At 38.5% G+C, this 26,754-nt stretch overlaps 1 protein-coding gene across 1 annotated transcript in view; it reads right to left on the reverse strand.

The window, feature by feature from the left end:
- Nucleotides 1–5,312: 5,312 nt before the first annotated feature.
- LOC122809756 (carbohydrate sulfotransferase 5-like) overlaps nucleotides 5,313–26,754 on the reverse strand; it is a 137,080-nt gene continuing 115,638 nt past the window's right edge. The window contains exon 2 of the mRNA XM_044081478.1: nucleotides 5,313–7,060. Within this exon, the coding sequence (XP_043937413.1) occupies nucleotides 5,909–7,036 (1,128 nt within the window). The 5' untranslated portion in view covers nucleotides 7,037–7,060 and the 3' untranslated portion in view covers nucleotides 5,313–5,908. The remainder of the gene's footprint in view (nucleotides 7,061–26,754) is intronic.

The following is a 26,754-nucleotide window of genomic DNA, read 5'->3' on the forward strand; positions in this document are numbered from 1 at the left end:
CTTTCTGTGATGCCTGTAAAGCATTCTACATAGGCAAGACTTGCAGGAGACTGCCTGACTGGGTGAAAGAACATCTTGCTGTGGTGTGGTCTGGAGATGTGCATAATGCTTTGCGAAAACATAGTTTGGAATGCCCTGCCTTCTCTAAATTCTGTTTCTTTGTGCTGGAACAAGTGGACAATTTCTTTGGTGATCGTGATGCTTATTTGTAACTTAGAGAATTAAAATGGCAGCTTTTTTTGAATGCAGAAGCTGCCCCTGGTTTAAATGAAAATATCAATGTTTCCAACAATCTGCGCTGGTATGTTTAACAGTGCCTAGCCTCTTGCAAGTGATTGTTGATTGCTGTTTAACTTTATTGCATCACTTAATTGGGTACCTGAATCTACACTGCTGTCATGCTTATTAAGTTTTATTTATTTTTACTGTATTTAATGCCTTACTTTCTGAGTTTTCACTTTAGTTCTGATGAAGTCCTGATACTAATAAATGGACGGAAGCGCTCAACACGAGTTTGGTCTCCAGTGTCCTTATTTATTTTGTATCTTTTTAAGTTGCCTAGAAGTTTTGTTTGGATGTTTTTGTATATATATCTTTGGATTATTGAAAGTATGGCAAATCCAGAATTATTCTAGTCTGTCATCTCATGATATAAACGTAAAATGGGTAGTGATGAAGCTATATAATCTGGGAAAGCATTACACAGAAAAGGACAGACTTTTTTACAGACCAGTGACTTCTCAGAAACTGCACTTCAGCAAAGATTACAAATTACAGAAGTGATTAAAGACTGTATCTGTCAAGAAATTAAGCCCTTGACTTCCATACAGTTTTAAGAATATTTCCATCAAAATGCGAGAAAATTATTTTCTAGTGAGAAGACCACAATAAAAAGCTGAGTGTACTACCACAGTCCATTCCTCTCCAATACACTCAATTTTGCCTCATAACATTTTTGTTTTTGTTTTGGTGAATGACTTTGCATTAATCAGTTAATAATGCCAGACAGTGAAGTTTTAGAATATTTATTTTTTTCTGAAAATGCATGTTAACGCACCATCTGTCATTTTATAATTTTTTAAGTGGATTAGAGTAACATTTTAAAACAGTCCCTGATTTGAGGCCTTTGCACTGGGCACCCTCCATTACCTACTAGAGCAAAGAGAACGATTTGTATGCAACAGTCACTGGGTTAGGGGGCTGAAGAAATTGACTATGTCTTTCCCTGCATATCAGTTGAATCTTTGAGTTTATGGAAGTGGAATATGAGTGAGATGAATAAAATGATAATACCCTAACTTTGTTGTATGTGAACCCTACCACTAGCCCTTTCCTAGGCATACACATTAGGTTACTAAACACATGCAGACCATTTGTGGCCATAAGTTAGCTTTCTGTTTTTTTATATATCTCACTAATTGCAAAAAGCCTCTGTTCAGTTTCCTTTTGTGATTAGCCTAGTTTTGGCAAAGTTTGTTTTTAATTTACCTGTGTTGTCAGTGTGTTTGTATTGATGTAGGGTCTATCAGTGTAAATGCACTTTGACTATTGGTGACAAACTCACCTATTTTCCCTCTTACTGGACATGGTGTATCACATTTTTGTAAAGAAAGGTTGATTGCTATGATTCTAATAGGAAGAAGCTAAGACAGTGAAAGCACAGTCCTTTCCATTAAGTTGCTGCTAGGTTTGTATAATAAGGCTGCACCATTAGTGTTTGACTAGAGGTTATAACTCTATTATTTTTTTAATTTTGAGTTTTCGTGCAAGTCAGAAAAACTATTGAGGAACTGAAAATGCAAATGAGGTAAGAGGTCATTTGTTCAGCTGTTTCACTTACTAACCATCCTGACCTACAGTGGTGAAAGATGTTTTTTTTTTCCTTTGGTATAAGTAGGAAAAATTGATGTAGTACTTTTAGGAGAATTTGGGATTTGTTAAATTCTTGTGGACTAGAAATATACAAGGTGAATGACTCCCTTTCTCATACAAACTACTTTATTCTGGGGGCAACCTTAGAATTCTCCAATTGATCCCTGGTTGGCAACTTTTGCTCTACTCTGAAGTAAGTGCGGTGTGCTAAAAAGGAGATAGCAATGAGTGAAGCCAGTCATTTTGTGCATGCAATCTTTGTGAGTGCCATTCTTGTGAATCAGTCTCCCTGAAAATCTGTTCCACTTTCCCCCACTGATGTCTTACTGTTCATAGGTTCATAGGTTCATAGGTTCATACTAGGCTATCTGCCCAAGGGCATTTATAAGCAGCATAATATAGTTATGTGGCTTTCGCCACCTTTAAATAAAAAAAAAAACTATATATATTTTTTTGCTGTGCCTGTCAAGCGTGACACTAAAGTAATCCCTGGGGTATCTCACGATCTCCCATCCATTGGTCAAGATTCCTCTTGAAGTTCCACAGCAGGGGAGTCTCTGGGTGATGAATCTGTCCCTCCAGCAGCCTCCCTGTGGTTCTAAGGGATCTAGATTTTTTTTTGAGGTGAAGCATATTCATCATCTCTGTTTTGACATGGCCTTATATGTCAGGCACAGGTCACCCTGAGCAAAGCGGTATGAGACTGAATAGAGCTGGAGTTCTTTCAGTCGGGCAGCATAAGACATATTTTGTACTCAATCATAGGTCTAATGAGATGAGTGAGGAGGGGACGACGGACCCTGATCTATCTAGATGTCCCTTCATGATCAATCAGGGGCAATGTAGAAGGTTTTCCTAACTACTCAGTGGATTGCCACCTATATGGTAGCTAGGTGTGAGGCCCTTCTGAATCTGTCTGTGTGATGTGTTTTTTTTTGACTATGGCCAGTTTTGCAGCAGTCATCTGCAAACTTTGCGCCATAACCTCCCTGTTGTGTTGTTGTGTCAGAAAGTAGATGCTTGACAAAGAGTGGACCAGGACTGGACTGTGGGACACCACACACAGACAGCTTTTGCTTTGAGTCATAGCTCCAGCAACTCTGACCCTGTGGGTTCTGTCACTTTAGCCAGTTGCAAACCCATCTTGTGATGTATGGGTTTACATTTCAGCTGATGAGTTTTTCAAAGCCAGGTGGAGTATGGACTGCCCCTTTCCCCTCTCATCTCATCAATGGCCTCTCGAAAAAGTCAACAAAAAAAAGTTTAAATGATCTTTGCCTTTGAAAAAGCCACTGGGTTGGAAAGTCTGCAAGCAAGTTCCCTCTGTTCTTATTTATGAGTTCCATTATGATCCTCTCCATGGCTTTGCAGATAAGGCTTGTCAAGCTAATGGGACGGTAATTTCAGGGTCAGGCTAATTAAACAACTGTCCTAACTGTGGGTTTAATTCCTGAGATGTTTGGGGGCTACAATCCTCTGGTATATATATCTCTCCTGAGTTGGCAATGTGTAGGTTGTTCAGTTCAGTAATCATCACATCAATTAATTCTGAGCATATCTGGAGTTTCCTCCTAGGTTTCCATTTCTACTAGTTTCTAAACAAGGGCCTTCGATTTGTCTTTTTGTTTTTTCTCAAAATTTTTTTTGCCTTTGATTTTTTTTTGATTTTATGATTTTTTTTTTTTATAATGATCAAAGTGTTCTTACCTTCCTCTCATTTTTTTCTATCTTGTAGTAGCTTGTTCCTTTTTTGTTTGTTGTTTATGTTGGGGGTCTGGGGTCTGACGCTTTGGGCCTTGGTGTACAAAGAGGCACTTTTTGTTTTGGGATTGCCTGATCCATGCAGTCCTGGTGCTGTGTAGAAAGGCATTTAAGTGATTCAGCGGTGGTTTGGTAATGTTACCACTGGCTCAGGGGCTTAAAAGAGATCACACTAGTTTTTAGAAGTGTGAAGTCAGCTTTTTGTGAATATGGAATATGGACACCTCCTCCTGTTGTCAGTTTGTTTGGGTTTGGGGGCGGATGATATGTGGTGAACCCTGATGTGCTGGGCTCTCAGGAGCCCCCTGAGCCAGGTTTCTGTCACAGCACAGACATCGATGTTCTCGTAGGTTTAGAATTTGAGCCTTGTGAAGTTAGTACACCTATATAAAACTATTAACTGTGGCTCAAGATAAGACTAATTGTACATCTAAGCCATTCTGACATGTAGCTAGCATACACCTTTAGAAATTTACCTGCTGAAGGAAGACTACTGTGATATCCAAGAAGATAAGCTACCAGTACCATGATTATGTATTTTAATTGAAAAGAGAATACATAAGAGTAGATATCTTGTTACCTTTTTGTTACCACATAGGTCAAATTGGGACTCATTACTTGGATATAATGCATCTTGTAGCAGGAAGGAATCAAATGCAATTCGGAATTCAGCAGCAAGTCCTCCCACACTGATAGTCCCACACTGATAGTATGCACATTTTATATAACCAGCTCCATGATATAGAGGTTTTGGCACCGTTTGTGCACCAAATGCACATTTTGCTCTAGTAGTCAAAAGAACAGAAGGATCAGCTGGACAGGACAAGGAATTGAACAGGTATTGATGACCTCTCCATTCTAGAGAGGAGTATTTCTCAAAATCGTGTCTTAGGAGAGTCATTTGTTGGAAGTTACAGAAGTACAGCTCATGCAGTATAGACATATCAAGAAATGCACGACACTTCAGATGATCCTAACTGGTGTGTGAATGCATGCAAATGTATTACCTCAGAAAAGTAGCTCTGATTCTGACTGGGGGAGGTTAGAAGCATAAAACTGTCTTAAGTCCAGATTGATAACAACAGTGGTCTCCCTCTCCGTCATTCTCCACTTTCCCTAGGCCAGTAAAGTCAAGTGAATGACCTGGCCAGAGAAGAATATAAACTTCATGAAAACAGGGGGGATAAATGAATCATTAAATAAATAAAAAAGAAGTCCATATATAGTTGAAAGGTTGACAACAATTTGCTGAAAGTTGCCAAGAAACTGATTAAACTCCTTCCAGAAGTGCGTTATAGTGGTTACTAGATGGGATTACTCCCATCCCACATTAACTTGATTTCTGATGTTTAGTACATTTTTGTGCAAATACATATAGCAACAGACCACAGTCAGGTACCGACTGAGTTGTTTTTAATCATATCATTTTTCCACTACTTTGAAGAACTGCTTAAAATCAGGAGGGTCCATTGTCAGTGACTTAGAGCCTGTGACTAAATAAATACAGAGACCCCCCCCCACGCACTCACACACACACTCACACACACACACACACACACACACACACACACACACACACACACACACACACACACACACACACACACGCATTCAAACATACATTCATGCTTACCTAATTTTTTTGGTCACTTGTTATAGAGGTTATGGAAGCTATTAACTTGTCAGAGTTTCAACTATTGATATTTATATACATGCACACTCCTCATAAAATTCAGGTCTTACATTTTGGTCCACAAACAATGCTAGAAAAGCCAGAATTAAAAACATTTGTTCTACGATATAGATCCAGAAGTCCTTACCATTGACCTTTCATTGATACATCAAGTGTTATAGCTACAGCAATTAGTCAGTATAGCCATGTTATTCCATTCATTGGTGTTGGCTTGTTGGTGACAAGTGACTGCAAAGATGTTTGCCATCTAGAGTACCAGTTCTCACATACTACAAGGAAACTACAGCATCAAAGAACATGGCTTGCATACTCTGTACTAATGCTTAGGTAACATAATATGATAAAGAAAAATGTGTCTCTGCAGTAAAACAATTTATGAGACAATAAAAACATGTCCATGCATTGAAGCTGTTTTACTATAAGTAATGTTGTCCAGACCTTTTGGCACAAGCCTGTTTGGAGAAAAAAAACTTTGTCAGCATAATGCATAAGTAAAATGTTCATTAGCTTGACTCAGGATTTCCTTCTCTTCACAGAAACAGTTCAACTTTTATGTTGCATCCTTTTTAAAGCTGAATGATTCTAGTTATTGTCTGATGTGAAGTGGTCATAACCAAAAATACGAAGGGCTTCTGCACATACTCGCTCAATTGTTCTTATACTCACAGTGGACAGACTTGTTTTCCAAGCCTCAGAAACATAAGCTGCATCACGAGAAGATACTTGAAAGGATCCATTTTTACCTCCATCCCCATTACCATGTGTTATACTATAAACCCATGTCTGAAGTTCTGAGGATAATGTCAGATTTGAAAATTTATACAAGTCCTTTAAAACTTCCAGAGGGTTTTTTGTCAAGTCTTCAAAACGTACCATTTTATAACGGTCCTTTATGAAGCTGTTGGCCTCTTGAGTTGCTGTTTTATACATACTAACTTGATATTTACAGATTTCCTCCATCAGTTTGTACTCTCTGTCTCCAGAGTGGAAAAACTTAAAGTATTCTTTTTTCAAAATATTTCTGTATAAGATGTTGCTGTCAACTTTTAATGCATTTGTTTGTTTGTTACGAGAGTTTAACACAGCTCTGGGATCACGGACTAAGTGAATGATTTTTAGATTTAAAGAAGGATCGTTTAAGAGGCTGTACAGTGGCTCCAAGCTACAAAGTCGGACTTCTTTAAGAACAATATGGCTATATGTTTGACAGACTTCCTCAATTTTATTCAAAGGGTATGTTCCACAAGCCTTAGTGCAGATGTCCTCACTTGTAATATATGTACGACTGAAAGCATTGCATGCTGGACGAGAGCAAAGTGCACGGCTAAGACCCCATCCAAAAAGATGCAAGTTGTTTCTATCCTCAGATGGAATGTAGGAATTAAAAGCAGTTATGTCGCAGAGAAAGAGTGACCTCAACAGATCGCGTACTGCCATTTGTAGTGAATTTGCACTACTGTATTGAAAATGTCTCCATATGTGCCAGCCTGGTTCCATTAAATAGAACACATTGGGATTCACATTGAATAGCTGACCAAGTAAAGAAGAGCCCGACCTCCAGGATGAAATAATAAGAATCTGTGTTTGTTTGTTCAGGCTTCTTGATTTTTGATAGTACGAAGGATTTTTGTTATGCATTAAAATGATTATGGCTACTGTAACCAAAGCCTGAAGAACAATGAAGTAATGTAGTTTTGTTAATCTGGCCATGTTGTTTAACACATTTCAGTAATCCTATAATGTGAAAAAAAAAAGCAAATTAGTTAGGAATTCTGCCACTATTGTATACTCATTCATTACTATACAATCAATCCATCCTTTATTGTTTTGATCAGATGTATGTTTGTGATGTATCAGAGAGACTATAAGCTAAATGAGAACATCTGGGTTTTCACTTGATTTGGTAAGATGTAGGGATAAAATTTAATTTTACATGGAGTGTATATTAATCTGGTAATACAACATCAGAAGTTGCCAAGTATTTGAAAACAAGCCAGTACAATTCAGAGATGTTAGGTAGTCAAAGAAGTTACCAGAGACAGTGAAACTAAGTCTGTTCTGCTTTTGACACATACCACACACACTACATGAGAGAGAGAGTTACAGGCTATAAACTTTGATAAAACCAAATGGCTACCATTGGAATTCATAACCACTCTACTAATAACAACTGTAGTGTTCTGACTCACAAACCTAATTCTTTTGATTTCCTGGAGATCAGACTACATTGCAAAACCATAGCCTACTACCTTACAACCCTTCAAATACATACTTTCCCTCCAGGGACCTATTTTAGCCATGACCCATGTAAATGTGTTAAAGGTATTACAGAAATAACAATGAAATGTAAAAGAATTAATTAGTAGAATCTACCAAAAATGATTATACATAACAGAAAGACCTACAAAAGCAAAATATAATTGCCCATCAGTGTTGTAGAGTCTGTCATAGATGCATTATCCATTACTTACATAGGATTAAAACAACTTAGTATAGTTATACTATGAGATACCTGACACAGTTGTATGCACTCAGTCATTAACAGTACAGAGTTAATGCAAAATCATTTATTTTATTTCCCTATGATCCAACAGCCAGAGAGCTAAGTTGTTGAGTTACAGTTAAGAGGTAGTTTGATATCACCTAGATGCCTGCATACTTGCAAGAAGCTTTAGAATGATAAGTCAGTGGTGAATGTATAAATGGAAGTGTTTGATTCTATTAGCAGGGAAAGATATTAAATAGTTGGCTTCCTTTCCTCCCTCAAACATTTCCCGATTACCGCTGGGTTCAAATTCTCAGGAAGTTCTCTACAACTTATTTGTTTATTTATTTATCTTTGTTTACTGGGAAAGTCCAACTGGTTAGGAACCCATTTTCAGCGGAGGCCCAGGGAGACAAGTTTTACAAAACATTTTAAAAATAATAATTGTACAGTCATTAATAAAAAATATTGCATAGAACTTTCATCACACCACATAAAACTGAATTAATGCTCAAGCAGAAACAAGTTTGTTATAGATGTAAAAAAGAACTTAAAACCGGATTGGCAACACATATTTTGACTGTACTATCTTAACATCTTATTGGAATAACCTTAATCTTTTTTGTAGCCCTTTTTGGGAGATAAATTTGCTTTATCTAAATCACTAATTCTTTTTAACATTCCCTTTCCTATATGCGTTAATAAATGAAACATCAAATTGTGTGGTCTATACTTTCTATAGTGAAAAAGGTTATAACTCAGAACTGGAAGAACAAATCTACATCCTGCTTCAAAGAATTTATAAATACTACAACTGAAGTATGTCACCTGGAAATCATTACAATTAAGTCAAGAACAACCAGGATTACTTCTTGCTACAATGCAATGACAAAATGTAGAGATCTTCTTGACAAGCAAAAATAACTGCATTTTAGATTTAATGTAACGTATCAATGACTTGATGGTTAATGGACACTCCTGTAAATAGTTGTTCTTTTCCTTTTGTGTGTGAGGTTTAGTTGAATTTTTTTTCATTTACTGTGTTCACAAATCTGACTGTAAATATTGTTGTGGTTATTTTACAAATTGAAAACCCAATAAAAACTTTTAAAAAATAATACAAAAAATACAGTTTAAATAATTACAGCAAATTAAAAGTAGTATGAAAACATTGGTTAAGAGGAGATTCAAGTTATATGACAATGATTTAACAGTTAGAGATATTTTAGCTCCTTTACAGAGATATTAAAGGTAAGTTAGTATAATACAAATGAGAACTGCAATATGAAATGAGAGAAAAGCAGGCTTATGGTATATTTAGAGAGAAAGCCAGGGAAGAGAAACTGATAGAAGTAAGGAAGTGAGTGAAGAAGGGAGACTAAGGAGATTTAAGGTATAAATAGGTAATTGTCCAGATTTAGGGATGTAGTTTATTCTGGTGTTGAGCAAGAACAGTGCCAACCCCTGGCTAGGAAGTCTAAAAATCATTTTGAATGATGGGAGGGAGCGTATTGAATTGATGGATAGATATAAGGAGTTCCAGGCCTTAGTAACATGGTACGAGTACAGACAATGCCCAACAGATTTGATAGGTATGTAGACAGTGTGGAGTTTTTGGTCATGGGATCATAATGACAAAGAAGGAGCATAGTTGTGCAGAATGTTATTTAGTGCCAGTCAAGCAGATGGATACTGCATAATTTTATAGGTAGTAAGAAGCTGTGCGTATGTTAGTTGATGGGACAGTTCTAACCAATTTAGGCTCTTTAAGTCATATACAGTCATGGGTCCTGAAAGGGGTGTTTGCATTACTCAAACTTTGATATTTGTGATGCCTGAAGGTTAGTAAGGATGGGAGCTCCATAAAGAAGTGTGGGGAGGAGATAAGTAGTGGAAAGTGTAGCTTTAGTTGAGTCGGTGAAAAAGTTTTTGGCTCTATAAAGCATCCCTAGTTTTTGATGAGTCTTTCTTAAGCAATTTTGTATATTTGGATGGAGTTTAAGATTATCATCCACTATCATTACAGTGAGAAGTGACTTCAATCTTTGTATTATCAAGAGAGAGAGGACTTAAAGTATTGTTTGTTCATGGGAGACGCATTTGGTGAAAATGTAGTAGTTTGTTGTTTTTTTTAAGGTTGAGCATGAGTTGTGAGTTACAAATCTATGTTTCAGTTGCTGATTAATGCCTCTGGAGTAATTTTTTGGAGGTGTGCCACAATGTCAGATGTGCAAATTAGTGTGGAGTCATCTGCATACTGTATTAGGTAGGCCTGTTGTATGGATGTGTGGAGGGTGTTGGTGAGAATGTTAAAGAGGATGGGATCAATAATAGAGCCTTGTGGTACACTTGTAGTGACTGGGAGGTATGGACAGAGTATGGAGTGCCATTTTACAGACTGAAACCTATTGGATAGGTAGCTTTTGAACCCTAGAAGGGTTGACTGGGACAGATCTAATGAGGACATTTGAACTGTGAGTTTGCTGTGACAAACTGTGTCAAAAGCTTTAGACAAGTCTAAATAAAAATAAGGAGAATAGTTTTGTTATCTCTAGCTTTATTGACAGTATCTATAGATATTAGAAGTGCAGTGTTAATACTATGAAAAGAAAAGAAACCATGACGTGTGGGGAATAGGAGTTCGTCCTGCAGGAGATAGTTAAACAATTGTTTTTGAATATATTTTTCAAGTATTTGGAGAGGGGGGAAATGATTGTTATAGGTCTAAAGTTAGTAATGTTGTTGAATTTCTTCCTTTGTACAGAGGGATAATGTGTGACTTTTTTTCCAGAGAGAGGGAATGTAGATTTCATGGATTGATCTATTTATAAGGATTGAGACAGGGTAAGTAATGCTAGTGGCTGCTATTTTATGGTATTCACTTGGAAGGTCATCAGCTGAAGTAGAGCATGGTTTGAGTTTGTTTAAGAGTATTTAATATAGGATCTAGGCACAGGTTAGAAGGTAAAAGTGGATGTGGTGAAACATAGCTGCTATGTAGGATTAGGATTAGGTGTTGGGAAATCCATGGCTACAAATGTTATTGTATTTATGAAATAAAAGCTAACTGTATTGCGGTTTCAAGTGATGAGTTATTGGGAGAGGGGGTAGAGATAAATTTATGGCCAGGAGGCAAGATTTCTTTAACAGCTCTCCAGTACTTTATAGGGTTGTAGTTATCATTATTATGAAAGTTATTACAGCATAGCCATCTGCCTTCATTAATTTGCTTTCTCGTACAATTGTGAAGTATTCTAAAGTTTTCAAGATATTGTGATGTTTTATATTTTTGCCCTTCTTTCCATGCTTTTTCTATATCCTGCATTAGCATACTGTTGTTTTTTTATAGCCAAACTGCATTATTTGTTTTTAGTCTCTTCCTTCTCGGAGGTGCAAGGCTGTTTAGGATTTCCAGAAAAGTTGTACTGAATTAATTTTCAGCATCATCTAAGGGGAAAACTTGTTATTCCTATTTCCATACTTAAAAAATTTGTGAAATTATCTGAGCAGTTCTAACATAAATAGCTGATTTGATAATTGCCAGGGGAGGGTAATGTCTATGGGAGGTTCGCAGATAACAAGATTCATAGATTGCTACTAGATTAATGACCCTGGTAGGCCTTTCTAAGTATAGCCAAGTTTTGCTGAAAGAATAATGATGTCCTGTATTCAAATAGGACATTGAGGGCCAGACTTTTATAAGCTACTTCTGCCCATAAGGGACATGGGTGCCAGGCCCAGTGTAAATTTCCTGTTCTGCATCCACTGGTCTGGGTTGCACTTAAATTGAGTAATAGACAAACTCAGCTTCACATGGATGAGAAGCCTGTTCCACAGGAGGGCATATTCTGTTTAAGTCACAGAAAAATTCAGGTCCCTAGGCATTGTATTTCCAATATTATTTGATTTAAGAATATGCAGTCAGTTCATAAGTATGAGGTTTGTGAATGCCTTATAAGCCAGGCATAGATTAGTCCTCAGTAATCTATAAGAGACTGAGTAGAGAGAACGGGCTTTAAGGTGCTCTGCATAAAGCAGAGTTGTTAAGCCTTCTATCCTTTTTGTAAAGAATCTCTAAGGTCTCTCTAGTTGCTGTACATCCCTGGTTAGGTACATACTGGAGGGACCATTGTACTCTATGATTGGTCTGATAAGGGCAGAGTACAGTGGGATAATGACCTATTTGGACCTAAATGCCATGCCCTTACTTATAAGTTGTGCAACACAAAAGGATTTCCTCACCATTGTGTACACATGGTGGTTGAAGTTAAGGCTACTATCTACATGCATACCCAGATTCCTGACCACTGGTTCGATTCTTAAGGGCGTATTATCAACATGGTAATTAGCTGACATGGTTGATTTCTCAAAGGGCACAATTATGTACATTTTAGCACTGAGTTTAAGACCATGGCTTTGGCACCATTTATTAGTCAGAGATAGGCCTTCTTGAAGAATGCTAGTATCTGCAGGGGAGTTGATGATAACCCCCAGCCTGCAATCATTTGCAAATTTAGTCAGTCATAAACCTTCATCATTTGCTTCCATTTCAGAGAAATAGATGCCAAAAAGGAGCAGGTCTAGTATCAAGCCCTGGGGAGCTCTGCGAGTGACTGGCCTCGTGGTGGAGGTGGCTTCACCAGTTTTTACCTCCGGGGTCATATCAGTCAGCCAGTTGGCTATCCAGTGAATTATAAAAAGGTATATATCAAAAACCTTACCCAGGTCAAGGTAAGCTGTGTGCACAGTCTTGTCCTCATACATTGCTTTGGTGACCCTCTCAAAAAAGTCCACCAGATTTAATAGGCATGACCTTTGTTTAAAAAAGATGAACTGTGATTGGCCCAGCTTTTTCAGGTTACGTATGTCCTCGTTTATCATGTCCATGATGATTCTTTCCATGGCCTTATATATGAGGCTGGTTAAACTTACGGGCCTGTAGTTAGCCTGACTGGTGGTTGGACCTCCTTTGTGCAGGGTAATCACTGTGACCATCTTCCATCCCTTGAGCACAAAACCTGACTTTTAGCTCCAGCTGAAAAGTGATTCAAGTGGACAAGAGAGGCCATTTTTCATGCTATTCAGTAAGCATCTTGGTATGTTATCTAGGCCCATCAGTGCAGTTTCTTTGGCCTTTTAAAGTTAATTGATGACATGTTCCCTAGTAATGGTTGGGGTTATCGCAGTATTGTCTTTGGAGTACCAGGGGGAGTGGGGGAGAAATTTGGGCTGAACTGATCAGCCAAAAGGTTGGCAACTGCCTCTGGTTCAGTTTGAGTGATGCCATTTACAATATGTTCTGTTCAGCGTTGCATGTTTCCCTTGAGGTTATGGACAGAGCTGTAGAAAGCTTTGTGGTTGTCCTTTGCCTGAGAAGCAATTTTTTTCCTTCAGATTTATTCTTTGATTTATTAATTGTCTTAGCTGCCTGTTTAGATTGGTCAGGTGGCTTTTAGTGTGTTGGGTTTTGTTCTTCCTACACTTGGCTAAGATTTTTTTTTATTTTGTTATATAACCAATTGATATTGTGATTCTACCAGGGTGACCTGTTTTTGGTGTTTGTCAATATCTAGGACACGGGAGCATTTTTGGAGTTGCTTAAGTGTTCCATAAGCTTTTTTCTAAAAGACATATTCGCTGTTAAGTTCACAAGTTGTATGGGTAGATGTAACGAGTCATGGGGCTAATTTATTGAAGCTTTTCTCCCGAGTTGTAAGTCTAAAAGTAGGTCTATTTTATGTTAAATCATTATTTTCCTGGCTCCTCAGTTATTAGAGGAGTTTTTGACATGCAACTTTCTTCTAAGAGATGACTGGAAGATACTATGTAGAATTTTAGAAGCAAGAGAGGGTAAAAGAGGAGTGGAGCTAGCTGTTAATGGGAAATAGGTAGCTTTCTGTAGGGTAATGCTGTGATGCTCTGGTTGTAGGGACAGGTTGTTGAATCTATACACAGCACTAAGTGAATTTTGTTGGTGTTTTCAGAAGAAGAAGATTAAGGGGATGTACTCATCTCTGGGTATGAAGATGTTCTTAGGCAGAGCCTGCCTCGACTCCTTTGTAGCTTACCACATAGACACTCTCTATAGCTTGGTTTCTTCCAATATTTTTTTTACCACTGCTGTAGTTGGTATAGTTCTTGTTCTATTCAGTTGCACACACACACATACACACACACACACACACACACACACACACACACACACACACACACACACACACACACACAAAGCAAAATATCATACCAAATAGATATCCAGCAAGTATCTCCTTAACCCTTTTTTCCAATTATAAACAGCATATAATGCAAAGTCTACCTATCACTTTACAATAACCCCATAATTAACTATGACACAACTTATAACAGTCAAAACCAACAGAATATATCACAACATCCTCCTCGTAATTAGGGATGGCAAGTGATTACTAATACATGCTCAGGCTCAAACCTTGCACCTTAGTTATAGGAAACAAGAACCTGAATCCTCTATCCCAACTACCAAGCTGCTGTCAGTGCAATTTTCAATGAATTGTTTCAGGTGCATTTTCAAGAAATTGTGAGCTTCAAGGCAAAATAAATGTACTGCTGCTGCTCATGCTAAGTTTGTTTACAGTGTGCAACTATTTTGTTTAGCAAATGGTATCCCCATTCCACAATAGGATTGAAAAGTGTTCTTAGTAGAACAACCACTAGCATGCTTGCTTTTGATGCAGAAGGCTGTGAATGTAGATGGATTACTGATACTGTGTTGTACTTTAAGGGTGGGGTGGGGTGCTGCACTCCTGAGTATGTTCTCCTTTGGGTGGCATGCCTAGTAACTATAAACCTGTTATCGGTTTGCCATCTATTCTCTATTGCAATATTATTAGCTTACCATTTTTGTTTTAATGTAACATACTCAATTTATTCTTGGCAGCATGCACTGAATTTGTAGATGAAATACTGAAATACAAAGTTGTTTGCTGGCAGCAACTTCTTCATTAGTGTTCTAAACTGGGCAGTTTTGTCATTATTGGGTCATATGTTTTGTTTCACTGCTTACTGGAAAAAATGTTCAAAACTACAAATTTAAAACATGCTCTAACAAGTGGTGCTATATTATAGGGGGGGTTAGCATAATGATTAAGGTGTTTACCTTACAGGCACAAGGTGCTGGGTTTGATTCTCAGATGGGGTAATTAAGTAGGCTTAAAATGGCCCACAAAGGCAAATAGTCTAGTGCTAATCTATGAACCTATAAACAAGGAATATCATTTAATATAATCAGGAAGATGAATCAAAGAAATCATACATGTTTGCATTGTCCTAAAAATGTGTGCAAGAGGCCTATGATTTGAATAAAGCCCAAAGGTAAACTTTGTCTGCCACAGGCCTGATGCACTTTCTTTGGATGTGGGTCTCAATGCCATTTTAATGAATACGAGTTTCAAGGGCAGAAAAGTTTTAATGCTAAGTCTGTTTTCATTATGAGACTATATTGCTTTGTTTAGCAAATGTCTATCAGTGTTTGTGCTATAAAATTTGAGATAAAAGTTTTAAATTAAATCCAAATATCTGTAATCTACAATCATTGAAGAAGAAAAGCAAAAACACTGAGGGGTTTGAAAAGTGTTTATGTTAACTGGGGAGAAATAGTCAAGTAATGGGACACTGGAATGGCTATGAGGGGGTCTATGTATGAGGTGGGACTCTATCTATAACCCTGCCTAGGGCCCCATTTGACAATGAACCAGTCCAGATAGTAATCCTGAATATCCTGGTGGTCTTCCATTTAACCCAAGCTTGATTCTTTTGTTAATGTGTTTCTTTATTGCAGAGTTTAGCCAAGGGCATGTTGAGCCTTTCAAATGCCTGTTGAGAATTGTTCTGGTTAGGCATTTAAAACCCCACAGTACTTATATGGAGTCCTCAGCTTGGTAGGGTGGTGACCAGTCCAGTGTACTAATATCAGCAAGCACCTCCTGTCCCTCAGATTATGATATGGGTGTTGTTTCACTCATTAATGGAGATGGTCTAGGGGTTTGAAATAGAGGATACCTTGAACTGGAAGAGGTTAACTAAAGTTTTAAGGTAAGCAGATTATCTCTTGCAGGCTATGAGGAATGTTAGCGATGAAAGATCAAGGAGGGAATACTTTCCTGATGTTGGGTTAGAGTTGTTTTGGGGATCTTAACCTTTTGTGTAACTGTGAACCATTCAGACCCTTATTCAAAACTGTACTCCACTGAGTACACCTTCTCCATCACTGACCAAAAAAATCTTCCCTCGGCATATACATTCTTTTATATCCTTTCCTAAATTGTATTCAGAACTGAAATCCTTGATATTCATATAATTAAAATCTATTTGCTTCCTTAAAATGGAATTGCATAAATCCACCCACAAATCCCTATTCTCAGCATAAGTTCTATATGTATTGTACTGTAACCGAAACTGATTAAAACTATTTATCCTATCTGACAATGCTGCAGATATACTATGATTACTGTGTGTAAGTGGAGTTGTTTACAAATGCCGGTGCTATCTGATGATGATAGCATTATACTGCACTGATATCTGTTAATTCTGATCTGACTGGAAATTTCAGGTATCCCTGGGATTAGCCTGAAAAATGATTTAGTTGCATCAGTCCTGTATCTCATAAGACAGCTACAAAAAAAAAATCTCTCTCTCTCTCTCTCTCTCTCTCTCTCTATATATATATATATATATATATATATATATATAAAAGCAGTCTCAATGAATATTCACATCCCTGAACCAGAAGGGTGAATACTGTCAAACCGACTGCTCAGAATGTCAATTTTTTTCAGAAGGAAAAAATCAACATTTGACATGCAATATACCTCTCACCATCTGGAAGAAACACCAGAAAAAAAAACATAGACATGTCTACTGTTTTATGTCAGCAAAAACATATAAATAACCCACAAAAATTTTGGCAAAACCTTAACTACCTCCTTAATCCTGGCAAAACCTCTACCCCTGCACCATCTAGAACAAATAGCATTGAAAATATAGGATCCCAGTTTAACTCTCATTTCATCACAACTATCACCTCACTTTTAAACAACAATAAATCTAACCAGCCCCTTACAGTGCCTACCTCTACTAACTCTAAACCCAACTACTTCTGTTTTAAACTCATACAAACCTCTTATATCAAAAACCTCCTATCAAAACTAAAACCTACCTGTCTAGCAGCTGAACAACTCCCGAATGACTTCTTAAAAACTGCTGCAAGCTCCATTGCCTATCACGTATCTACCTAATCAATCGTTTCATTGCACAACAATATGTACACATACTATGGAAATATCCCATATCATCCCCATTCACAAGGCAGGCCCATCTAAAGATCTCTATAATTATTGGCCCATTGCCATTCTCTCATACCTAGCCAAAATCTTAGAGAAATGTATCCATAAGAAGCTCCTAGACCACCTCACTACAAATAACCTCTTTTCTAGTTTACAGCACGGCTTCCATCCAAAACACAGTACCTCCACAGCCCTCATAAGTTTCACTAACTATATCAACTGGTTTACCTTCATATTATCATAACAGACAATATCGATAGTACATTTGGGTGAACCAAATGCGTGAAATTCAAACTCTGACATTCTCAGAAGTTCGAAAGTCAGCAAATCGAACAGCTGATTCACTGACTTTCAAACTAAAATGTCGAAGACACATCATAATGCAGGGGGGCAAGCCCCCCTGCACCGCTCATGTGGGGGGCTCCGCCCCCACCCCCCCTACTTTAATATACCAACTCTGAGATCGCACTACTTTGGGGAATGGGATCATTTCCCATTTCCCCATTATAGTGCAATCCGCACCCACAATGTCGAATCTGCAATGAGCAAATGCCAATGTGCATTTTGCCTGTTGCACATTCGGACAATTTTTTGCCAAGGTTTTGCAACTTTGCAAACCTCCTTTCACACAAAGTGGAGTCGCACGAATGCATAACGCACTTATGAAGGTAAACCACATCAACGTCCTAAAAAACAATGGACAGCTAGTCTCTACTATATTCCTTGATATGTCCAAAGCTTTTGATACAGTATCCCACCAACTACTGCACTCTAGCCTCCTTCAACCTCAACTCTACATCTCTCAACTGGTTCTTTAGCTACCTTACTAATCAACAACAGGCAACTAAATGGGATAATAAACTCTCCACACTCCTCCCAGTTTCTGTTTGGGTTCCTCAGGGTTCCATCCTTGGCCTTCTCCTTTTTATTATATTCACAAATAGTCTAAATACTGCCACTAAATCTGCTTCTATTTTTCAATATGCTGACGATGCTACTCTTTTTTGCTGTGCTCACACACCCCAAGAACGCCAAGATAAATTGCAAAAGTCATTTCTAAATATTGAAAATTACCTAAATGAACTTCAGCTCATCCTAAAAGCAAACAAAACAAAATGAATGATCTTCTCTAACAGGAAATCCAAAGCAAATCCACCTCCTCTCTCCATCTACTCCACTAATGGCACTACAATAGAACCAGTTAACCAACCAAAACTACTTGGTGTCATGATAGACAACAACCTAACATTCAATAAACACATATCACTCACAATAAAGAATGTTCACATAAAACCTGGTGCTCTTTATAGGGCCAAACCTTACCTTACTCAAAATGCCAGACAAGCCACAGCCAGATCCCACCTCCTATCTACTTTTCTCTACTGTTCTCAAGTTTTCACTCACCTGCACATGTCTGATTTGCATCTACTTGACTCCTGCTATAACAAAATTGCAAAATGTGCTGCTAATATACACAGCAGGACCCACCATTGCCTTGCTCTTCAAAACTTATACTGACTTGAATTTCCCAGTATGTTATTTCTCAATCAGCTCACCACTGACGACTGTACTATCCACAAACCTGAAAACTGCTCTGCACTTTCCAACCTAGTGCAACTAAACACCATCCCCTGGGCCCTTACATCATCTAATAAACTTACACACATGGTTACAAAGCCCCATAATTACTTTGGTGATTTTCTCTTCTCCTTCAAAGTCTCCAAACAGTGGAATCTATTACTCCAGAATATCTTAAAAAACACAGATTGTCATAGCTTCAAAAAACTCCTAAAGGAATACCTTACTCAACAATAGCTATGCTGCTGTAATACTCCTGGCTAGTTTCTCATGCCTTCGATCAAATGTTTTCTACTCTGGTATCTTCTTGTCTTACTTCTACCAAATGAAAATGCCACAATGGTTTTTAGTTATATATCTTATGAGTTTCATATTACTGTCTGTAATAAGGCTTAAGAAATGAAATGTTTTCTGTTTTACATGCACCTATTTGTAAATTGTTATTGTTGGCAGCTGTCAAACTTTTTTGTATATTGTTTGTAAATCTTTTAAAAATTTTTGTAATCTTTTTGTACTACTGTTATGGAGCTTATCTCCCCAGGTCTCCACTGAAAATGGGCTACTTGCCCAACCAGACTCTAACCAGTTAACAAATGTAAAATAAAATAAATAAATAAATAACACCCAGTAGGCTGACATCATAACGTCTTAGTCACTAATATCAATGCATTCTGTGCATGTTCTGGGTATTACCCCAGAGCAGACTAAACCAACGGCAAGTGTTTTTGAGAGGGGCTGCCCTCCCAACCCCTGATAATTATATATAGTAAATCTGAGATCACACAATCCCTGGAGAAAATAAATATTCCCCTACTCAAGGATTGTCAGTCTCACTCAACTGTCATCCACTTCTTTGTGTCAGCCAAAAGTTTACTTTACTGGGTGTTGGTGTACTGTCCATTCTCAGTGCCTGGCAAATGCATGTATGTATATATATATATATATATATATATATATATATATATATATATATATATATATATATATATATATATATATATATATATATATATATATATATATATATATATATATATATATATATATATATATATATATATACATACACACACACACACACACACACACACACACACACACACACACACACACACACACACACACACACACACAAGGAATATAATTTAATGGTGTGGGAATTGTGATGAGAGAAAGGCTTCAGAAGGCAGTGTGGGATGTCATCAGAATTAGTGACAGACTCATGGCAATCAGACTCTAGTGTAAGGATAAGGCAGTATTCATAATCTCAGCCTCTGCCCCAAAACAGGGTTGAGATAGTGAGGAAAAGAGTGCATTCATACAGCAGTTGCAGGACCCACTAGTTAAAGAAGGACAACGTGAAATGGTGTTTATAATGGGTGACTGAATACACATATCAGGGGAGACACAATAGGATATGAGGACTGTTTGGATCCACATGGGAGGGGCAACAGGAATAAAGGAGGAGAGGCCATTCTAGACTTCTGTCTGGCAAATGGCTTGATAGTAGCCATCACATGGTTCAGAAAGAGAGACAGTCATAAGGTCAACAGAGACCAGGCTGAAAACCTGGAAGTTGATTGGAGAGAAAACACAACAGTTCAAGGACTTACTCAGGACTCTAACACCCTAAGACGAATAGGAAATAGGTGGAGTTGAATAAGAATGGCAGCACCTCAAAACAGCATGTGTTAGGACAACAGAACAGATATGTGGCTGAGCCAGGTATGGGAATAAGGTACATAAGGAACACTGGTGATGGAATGAAGAAGTCCAGGAAGTCATCAAAAGAAGTAAGGAGTACAGAAAAAAGTGGGAAATAGAAAAGACTGACCAGGCTAGGAAAGGGCATTGGTTGGCTAATGAAGCTAAGAAAGGAATTGCAAAGAAAAGGGCATCAGAGGTACTCTACCAGCTTCTGGAAAGTGACCCAGTAGGTGGTAAAAAGAAACTCTTTCTTTGGCCTGCAACCTGATATAAAGATAAAGAAGATGGTCAGACACCCTTCATAAGGGATGCCAGTGACAAGCTTATCACTAGTCCACAGGACAGCAAATGCAGATGGACCAGCAGCTTCTAAATGAAGAAAACCTCACAGAAACTGAACTGCCTCATACACAACCTACAGTGAGAGGAGAAGAGGAACCCACACTAGAAGAAGTAAGAATAGCACTAATGAAAATTAAGTCAGGGAATGGCTCAGGCTCAGATGAGGTCACAACAGTTATGATAAAGATGCTGGGTGAGATGGGGGAGAAAAGTATCCTGAGGGTACTTGTGATGCCCGTGCCCTGGCCCAGCAATCAAGGAGCCTCAATCCTCACCACTAACACCAGTGAGGGGCGTCTGATCTAAGAGGAAAGGATAACAAATACACACAGTAAAGTGTAATTTCCCTTAAGAGCACACAGAGATCATAGTCAGTCTGTGGCTGGTTGTTCCCTCGCTCTCCAGGTCCCCAATAAGACTCCCCACTGTCACAGCTATAGGGTCCAGATCTCAGCCTAGTGGGCAATCTAATACCTCCAGCACCCTCTCTGTCCAACCAGTGCTTCATGTCTCTGCCAGGTAGCTGACATACACACACACACACGCACACACACGCACACACATGCACACACATGCACACACACACACACACACACACACACACACACACACACACACACACACACACACACACACACACACACACACACACACACACACACACACACACACACACACACACATACACACACTTTCAGAAGAGTTTATATAACCACACAAACACTCCTGGGAAAGACTGGCACAGATTCTCCAGCTGTGCCCCTTTTTCCCAGACTATATGGTAGTACCAGCTGCCAATACCAACTAATATTTATGAACTACTCAAAGGCCCTCAAAAGGGTGTCCAATTATTACTGTGCAATATTATTATTCAATTGCTATTATAGCCCAAGGCTAAATCTATTGGAGTAGCTTTGTACAATTTTACCAAAGGCATGCAAATGCTCTAAAGAGCTTAAATTATCTCTACAAAAACAGCAACAGTTGAAAATGTTTAAAAATATTTAATAACAAATAGTCAAAACATAGTGCTAGTCAAGAGTTCAGAGATCACAGAGAAATACTTAAAATAATTCAGCAGTACAGTTCTGACATCACAGAAAAACACTTAGTCTAATCTTTCTAGTTTCTAGCTATTTCTAAGAGAAAACACAAGTCTAAGATAAACTTACATATAGAGCAAGACAGTGCTGGAGAGTTGGATGGTCAAGACAAAAATGTGTAATGCTCTCTGATTCTCTGTTTTTAAAATCACATTCCAGATTCACATTACATCATTCTTCACACTCCCCTGAGTTCCCAGGCTAACAGAAACTGCATTTACATTCTTCATCTCTGGGCAGAAACCAGAGCAATAAAGGATATTTATGCATGCAAATTCTGGCCATTAACTCCGGCCTTAAAACAATAGGCATGATGCCTCACTCTAAACTTACTGGTTCTGAGTGTTACCATCAAAGGGTCACAACATGCTTTACTTGGTCAGTAAAGTGCACTGTTGTTACATTATTTTCCAGATCCACATGTAACACTATTTTTACCATTGAAGACAACAGCCTGTGGTTTACATTAATATTTACAGATGACATGATTATCTCCAAAATTCTATCTGGCTAGGCTGGCAGCCTTCACCCATCTTCACCCAATCTTCACAGTACTCATGACTGTGTGGAGAGAAAGATGTATCCCAGATGACTGGAGAATAAGCATACCCGTGCCAGTGTACAAGAACAAAGGGGACATCCACCACTGTGGGCAGTACAGAGGTTCCAAACTCCTGTTGCATTACATGACAGTTCTGGAGAGGATGATTGATAAACAAATATGTATGGTAGTAGAAAGTAAGATGGGAGATAAGCAGTTCAGATTCAGATCAGGATGTAGCACAACTGACCCAGTGCTTGTAGTGAGTCAGATAACTGAGAAAAAGTTAGAGATTAGGAAAGAGTCCAACTCAGCATTTCTAGACTAGGTCCCAAGAAAACTGATTTGGGCAGTACTGTGGTGGTTCAAAGTACCAGACACTTTAGTAAAATTAGTGCAGGCCACGTACAAGGACCGAATGGCTCAAGTTCAAACAGTGTTCAGTCTCACAGAGGGGTTCCCAGTGGGAGTGGGTGTATATCTGATTTCAGCTCTGAGCCAACTGCTGATCATACTGGTAATGGACTACATTAGCAAACAGGTCACAGGGGACAGATCAACAATGTTGTTGCATGCAGATGATGTGGCATTACAGACAGACACTGAGCAAGATTTTCAGCAAAGGATAGGGGAATGGAATGCAAAACTAATGGCACATGGGATGGAACTGAGTACAGATAAGACAATGGTAATGGCAGCAAATTTGGGAAGTCAAAAGAAGCTAAGAATTGAGATAAAAGGGAAGATAGTGGGACAGGTTAAGAGCTTCAAGTATCTGGGAGGGGTTGTTGATGAGAAGGGAAGTCTGGATGAAGAGGTCAAAGCTAGAATCAGAGGTGCTGCAACCAACTGCTGTAGTGTGTGAGGTGTAGTGTTTGACAGAAGAATGCCAAAGAAACTGAAAAGTAAGGTGTTCATAGGTTCATAGGTGTTTACTAGGCTAACCACCACAAGGTATATTTTAAGCCTAGCCATGCATCCCATCTCATCTCTGATGAGTTCTGATACCCTTGATAAGTGTAAGCATGGGCCGGGGAGATGAACCCTTTACAGGTTACCTGTAGAACATGGAACATTCAAAATGTTGAGTGTTCTAATATCGAACCCTAGCAATCATAAAAAAAAAACATCGAACATTCGGAACAGCAAATTTTTTCCTAGGGAAAAAATGTGCTGTTCCAAAACACATACACACAACCCAAGCACACCAAACAAACAGCAATCCACACACATACACCTAAACTCTTACACCTAACCCTACACTAAACTATACATACATCACTAACTATCCACTTACCTTAAACCAAATCCTAACCCTAAGGTCCGTCACTATCGCACAGTCACCTCACCCGCGCCCTAACCTTAACGCACCTAACCCGCCCTAACCTATATGTCCACACAATCGCACACTTACCTGACCCGCTCCCTAACCCTAACTCACCTAACCCGCCCTAACCCACACGTCCACACAATTGCGCACTTACCTGAACCCAACCCGTAACTTTCCACCAGAGTGCTGAAAATACTGAAGCAACAGAAATGGACAACCAAATTCTTTCCCTAGGAAAGAATTTGGTTTCCTGTTACTTCGATATTTTCAGCGTTTGCTGAAAATGGGTCAATATTAAAACACTTGACATTTCAAATGTTCAGTGTTCTAATATAGACCCAGGAGACATAGGTGTCAAACCAGGGATGAATTTCCTGCTTCCCATCCAGTTGTCCAAGTTGCACTTGAACTGGGGGAGTCTCAGGAATATATACTTATCTCTCCAGCAGGTCCTATTTATATCACAGGCAAGGTTTAAGTCTATAGAATGGGTAATTCTGGTACTCTTTGTTTTGTGGATATGCAGGAGGTCCATCAGAGTGGGGTCTGATAATATCTGCAGTAGACAGAATACAGGGATAGGGCCTTGAGGCAGTCTCCATAGGACATTTTACTTATGCCCTGTATTCTTTTAGTGAGGAACCTCTGTGGATGTTCCAGTTGTTGGATATGCCTGGTTAGGTACATAGCAAAGGGGGCACTGTACTCAATGTTAGGTCTGATGAATGCCGAATACAGTGGAACAATGACTTCCTTGGACTTAGATGCCATACCTTTGTTTATAAGTTGTGCAACATAGAATGATTTCCTCACCACTGTAGACACATGATGGTCAAAGGCTAGATTACTATCTATGTGTGTCCCTAAGTTACTGGGATGACTCTAAGGGGTGCATTGTCAATATGATAGTTACCAGGGATGGATGACATATCAAAGGATACTATTATGCATTTCTTGGCATTTAGTTTTAGTCCATGGGTCTGACACCAGTTGTTTGTCTGTGTCAGCTCCTCCTGGAGAACATTTGTGTCAGTGTGAGATTCAATGACAGTTACTGTATGGTACAGAAACCTAGGCAGTAAAGGCAGAGCAGATGAGGAAATTAGAAGATGGAAATTAATTGCCTGAGATGGGTGATTATGGTGGTTTGGGCACATGTGCAGAAAAGCAGAAGACAATCTGGTGAAGTAGACTTGGGACAGACAGGAGGAAGGTAAGAGGAAATGAGGGCATCCAGCAAAGAGGTGGATGGATTGTGTGAGAGAAGATTTGTGACAGCCCAATATGAGTAAAAAAAGGCAGGAATGTAACATTGAATCAATAGAGATGGTGGTGGCTAACATGACCCCCCATCCCCATGTAGAAATGGGAAATAGAGGATGATGATGATGATACACACACACACACACACACACACACACACACACACACACACACACACACACACACAAAACTGAGAAACAGAGACAGAATGAAATGAGAACAATACATTTAAGAGCTTCTAAGACTGGGAAAAGAGGAAACAAATATCTGGCTGAGTTTGTTTACAAAGTAGCAATCATGGTTACATTTTAAAAGGTAATTTTGGAATCATTCCTGAATTGAAAGGAATGATTAGCAGGAAAACAGCCTTAGAAGTTTTGAGATAGAAGTTACTAGAATACCTGTCCACAACAGGTTAATGAAGCCTTAAAGTGTTTTGCTGACTGTTGTAACTTACCATGTTGCTCCACAGCATGTTGTACATAGTTGGCCATACAGCAGTTAGTATCATGTCTTACAAAATGGTTTGTAAACCTGTATTTCGATGCTGATATCATAGAGTGTAATCAGTGAACTTTACCCTAAGTGATATCAGCACAGTAATAACATGTGGATGCATTCATACAGTTTAAAGGACACGTCATGTCGCATTTGTGGGGGTGCATTCATTAAATTCTACAGACGCATCCAATGATATCCTCAGAGAATGCAGTACATTTATTTGGTCCAGAGTTTAATAAAAATCTTCAAAGCTTTTTATGATGTGTGTGTGTGTGTGTGTGTGTGTGTGTGTGTGTGTGTGTGTGTGTGTGTGTGTGTGTGTGTGTGTGTGTGTGACTGTGTGTGTATGATAGTGTTCTATAAGCACAACCATGTCAAAGAAATAAGAAGCAGATGGACAGCTGAATTCATAGACACACTTACTCTGTAGCTTGTATGTCTGATGCTCAGTACAGTTGTCTTTACAGTTCATTAATGGAATTGTCCTCATGACAGTTAATTTTCTGAATACCAGACATGCCCAAATCAAAGCCCTACATTTCAGCAGAGCACACAGCACTTACTCAGGAGTAGGCCACCTATTCATGAGCAGCAGAGTGAACAACATGGCAGAATGTGTGTTCAGCATAAGAAAGATTTATATACCTTTTTCTTATTTTGAGGGATATTGAAATGAGTTTGTTATGGGGGGTTGGGTGGGGATTGAAGTTAAGGGAGAGGGACAGACAGAGATTGTTATCAACTGAACATTTTGGATCAGGTTGGTTTGAGTTTAGCATGTTTGTATAGATACATACATACATACACACTCCTTCATTAAGTTTGCATGTGTGTACTTGTCTTTGCATTTATATTTTAGAAAAGACTGAACAGGACCAGAAATGGAATGAATGAAGAAATGAATGAACTGGATTGCATTACTGCACATCCTTTAAATCAACACAGTGTAACATGCTGTCTGTATTGTAGTTTTGTTGCACTATGGATACATATTTAATTTTATTACAATACTTTATGGTGTACAATGTGCTCCTCCTGCCTACATTGTACAACTGTATTTGCTGTAACAGCCCCAAATTGTACTGTGCATATCAGTGGCACTGTGGAAGCTATATCAATTTATAGAGAAACAAGGCTCATAGTGACAGAGAAGGACCACAGTTAATGGGATGCTGGAATGAGATCTACATGAATATCATTTAAGAAAATTTCAACCTCACAGCACATGCATGCATTACTAGCATCATTTACATCTTCT

This window comes from Protopterus annectens, chromosome 8.part0 (assembly GCF_019279795.1).
Source record: "Protopterus annectens isolate FY-2018-M chromosome 8.part0, PAN1.0, whole genome shotgun sequence".
Taxonomy (NCBI): domain Eukaryota; kingdom Metazoa; phylum Chordata; order Ceratodontiformes; family Protopteridae; genus Protopterus; species Protopterus annectens.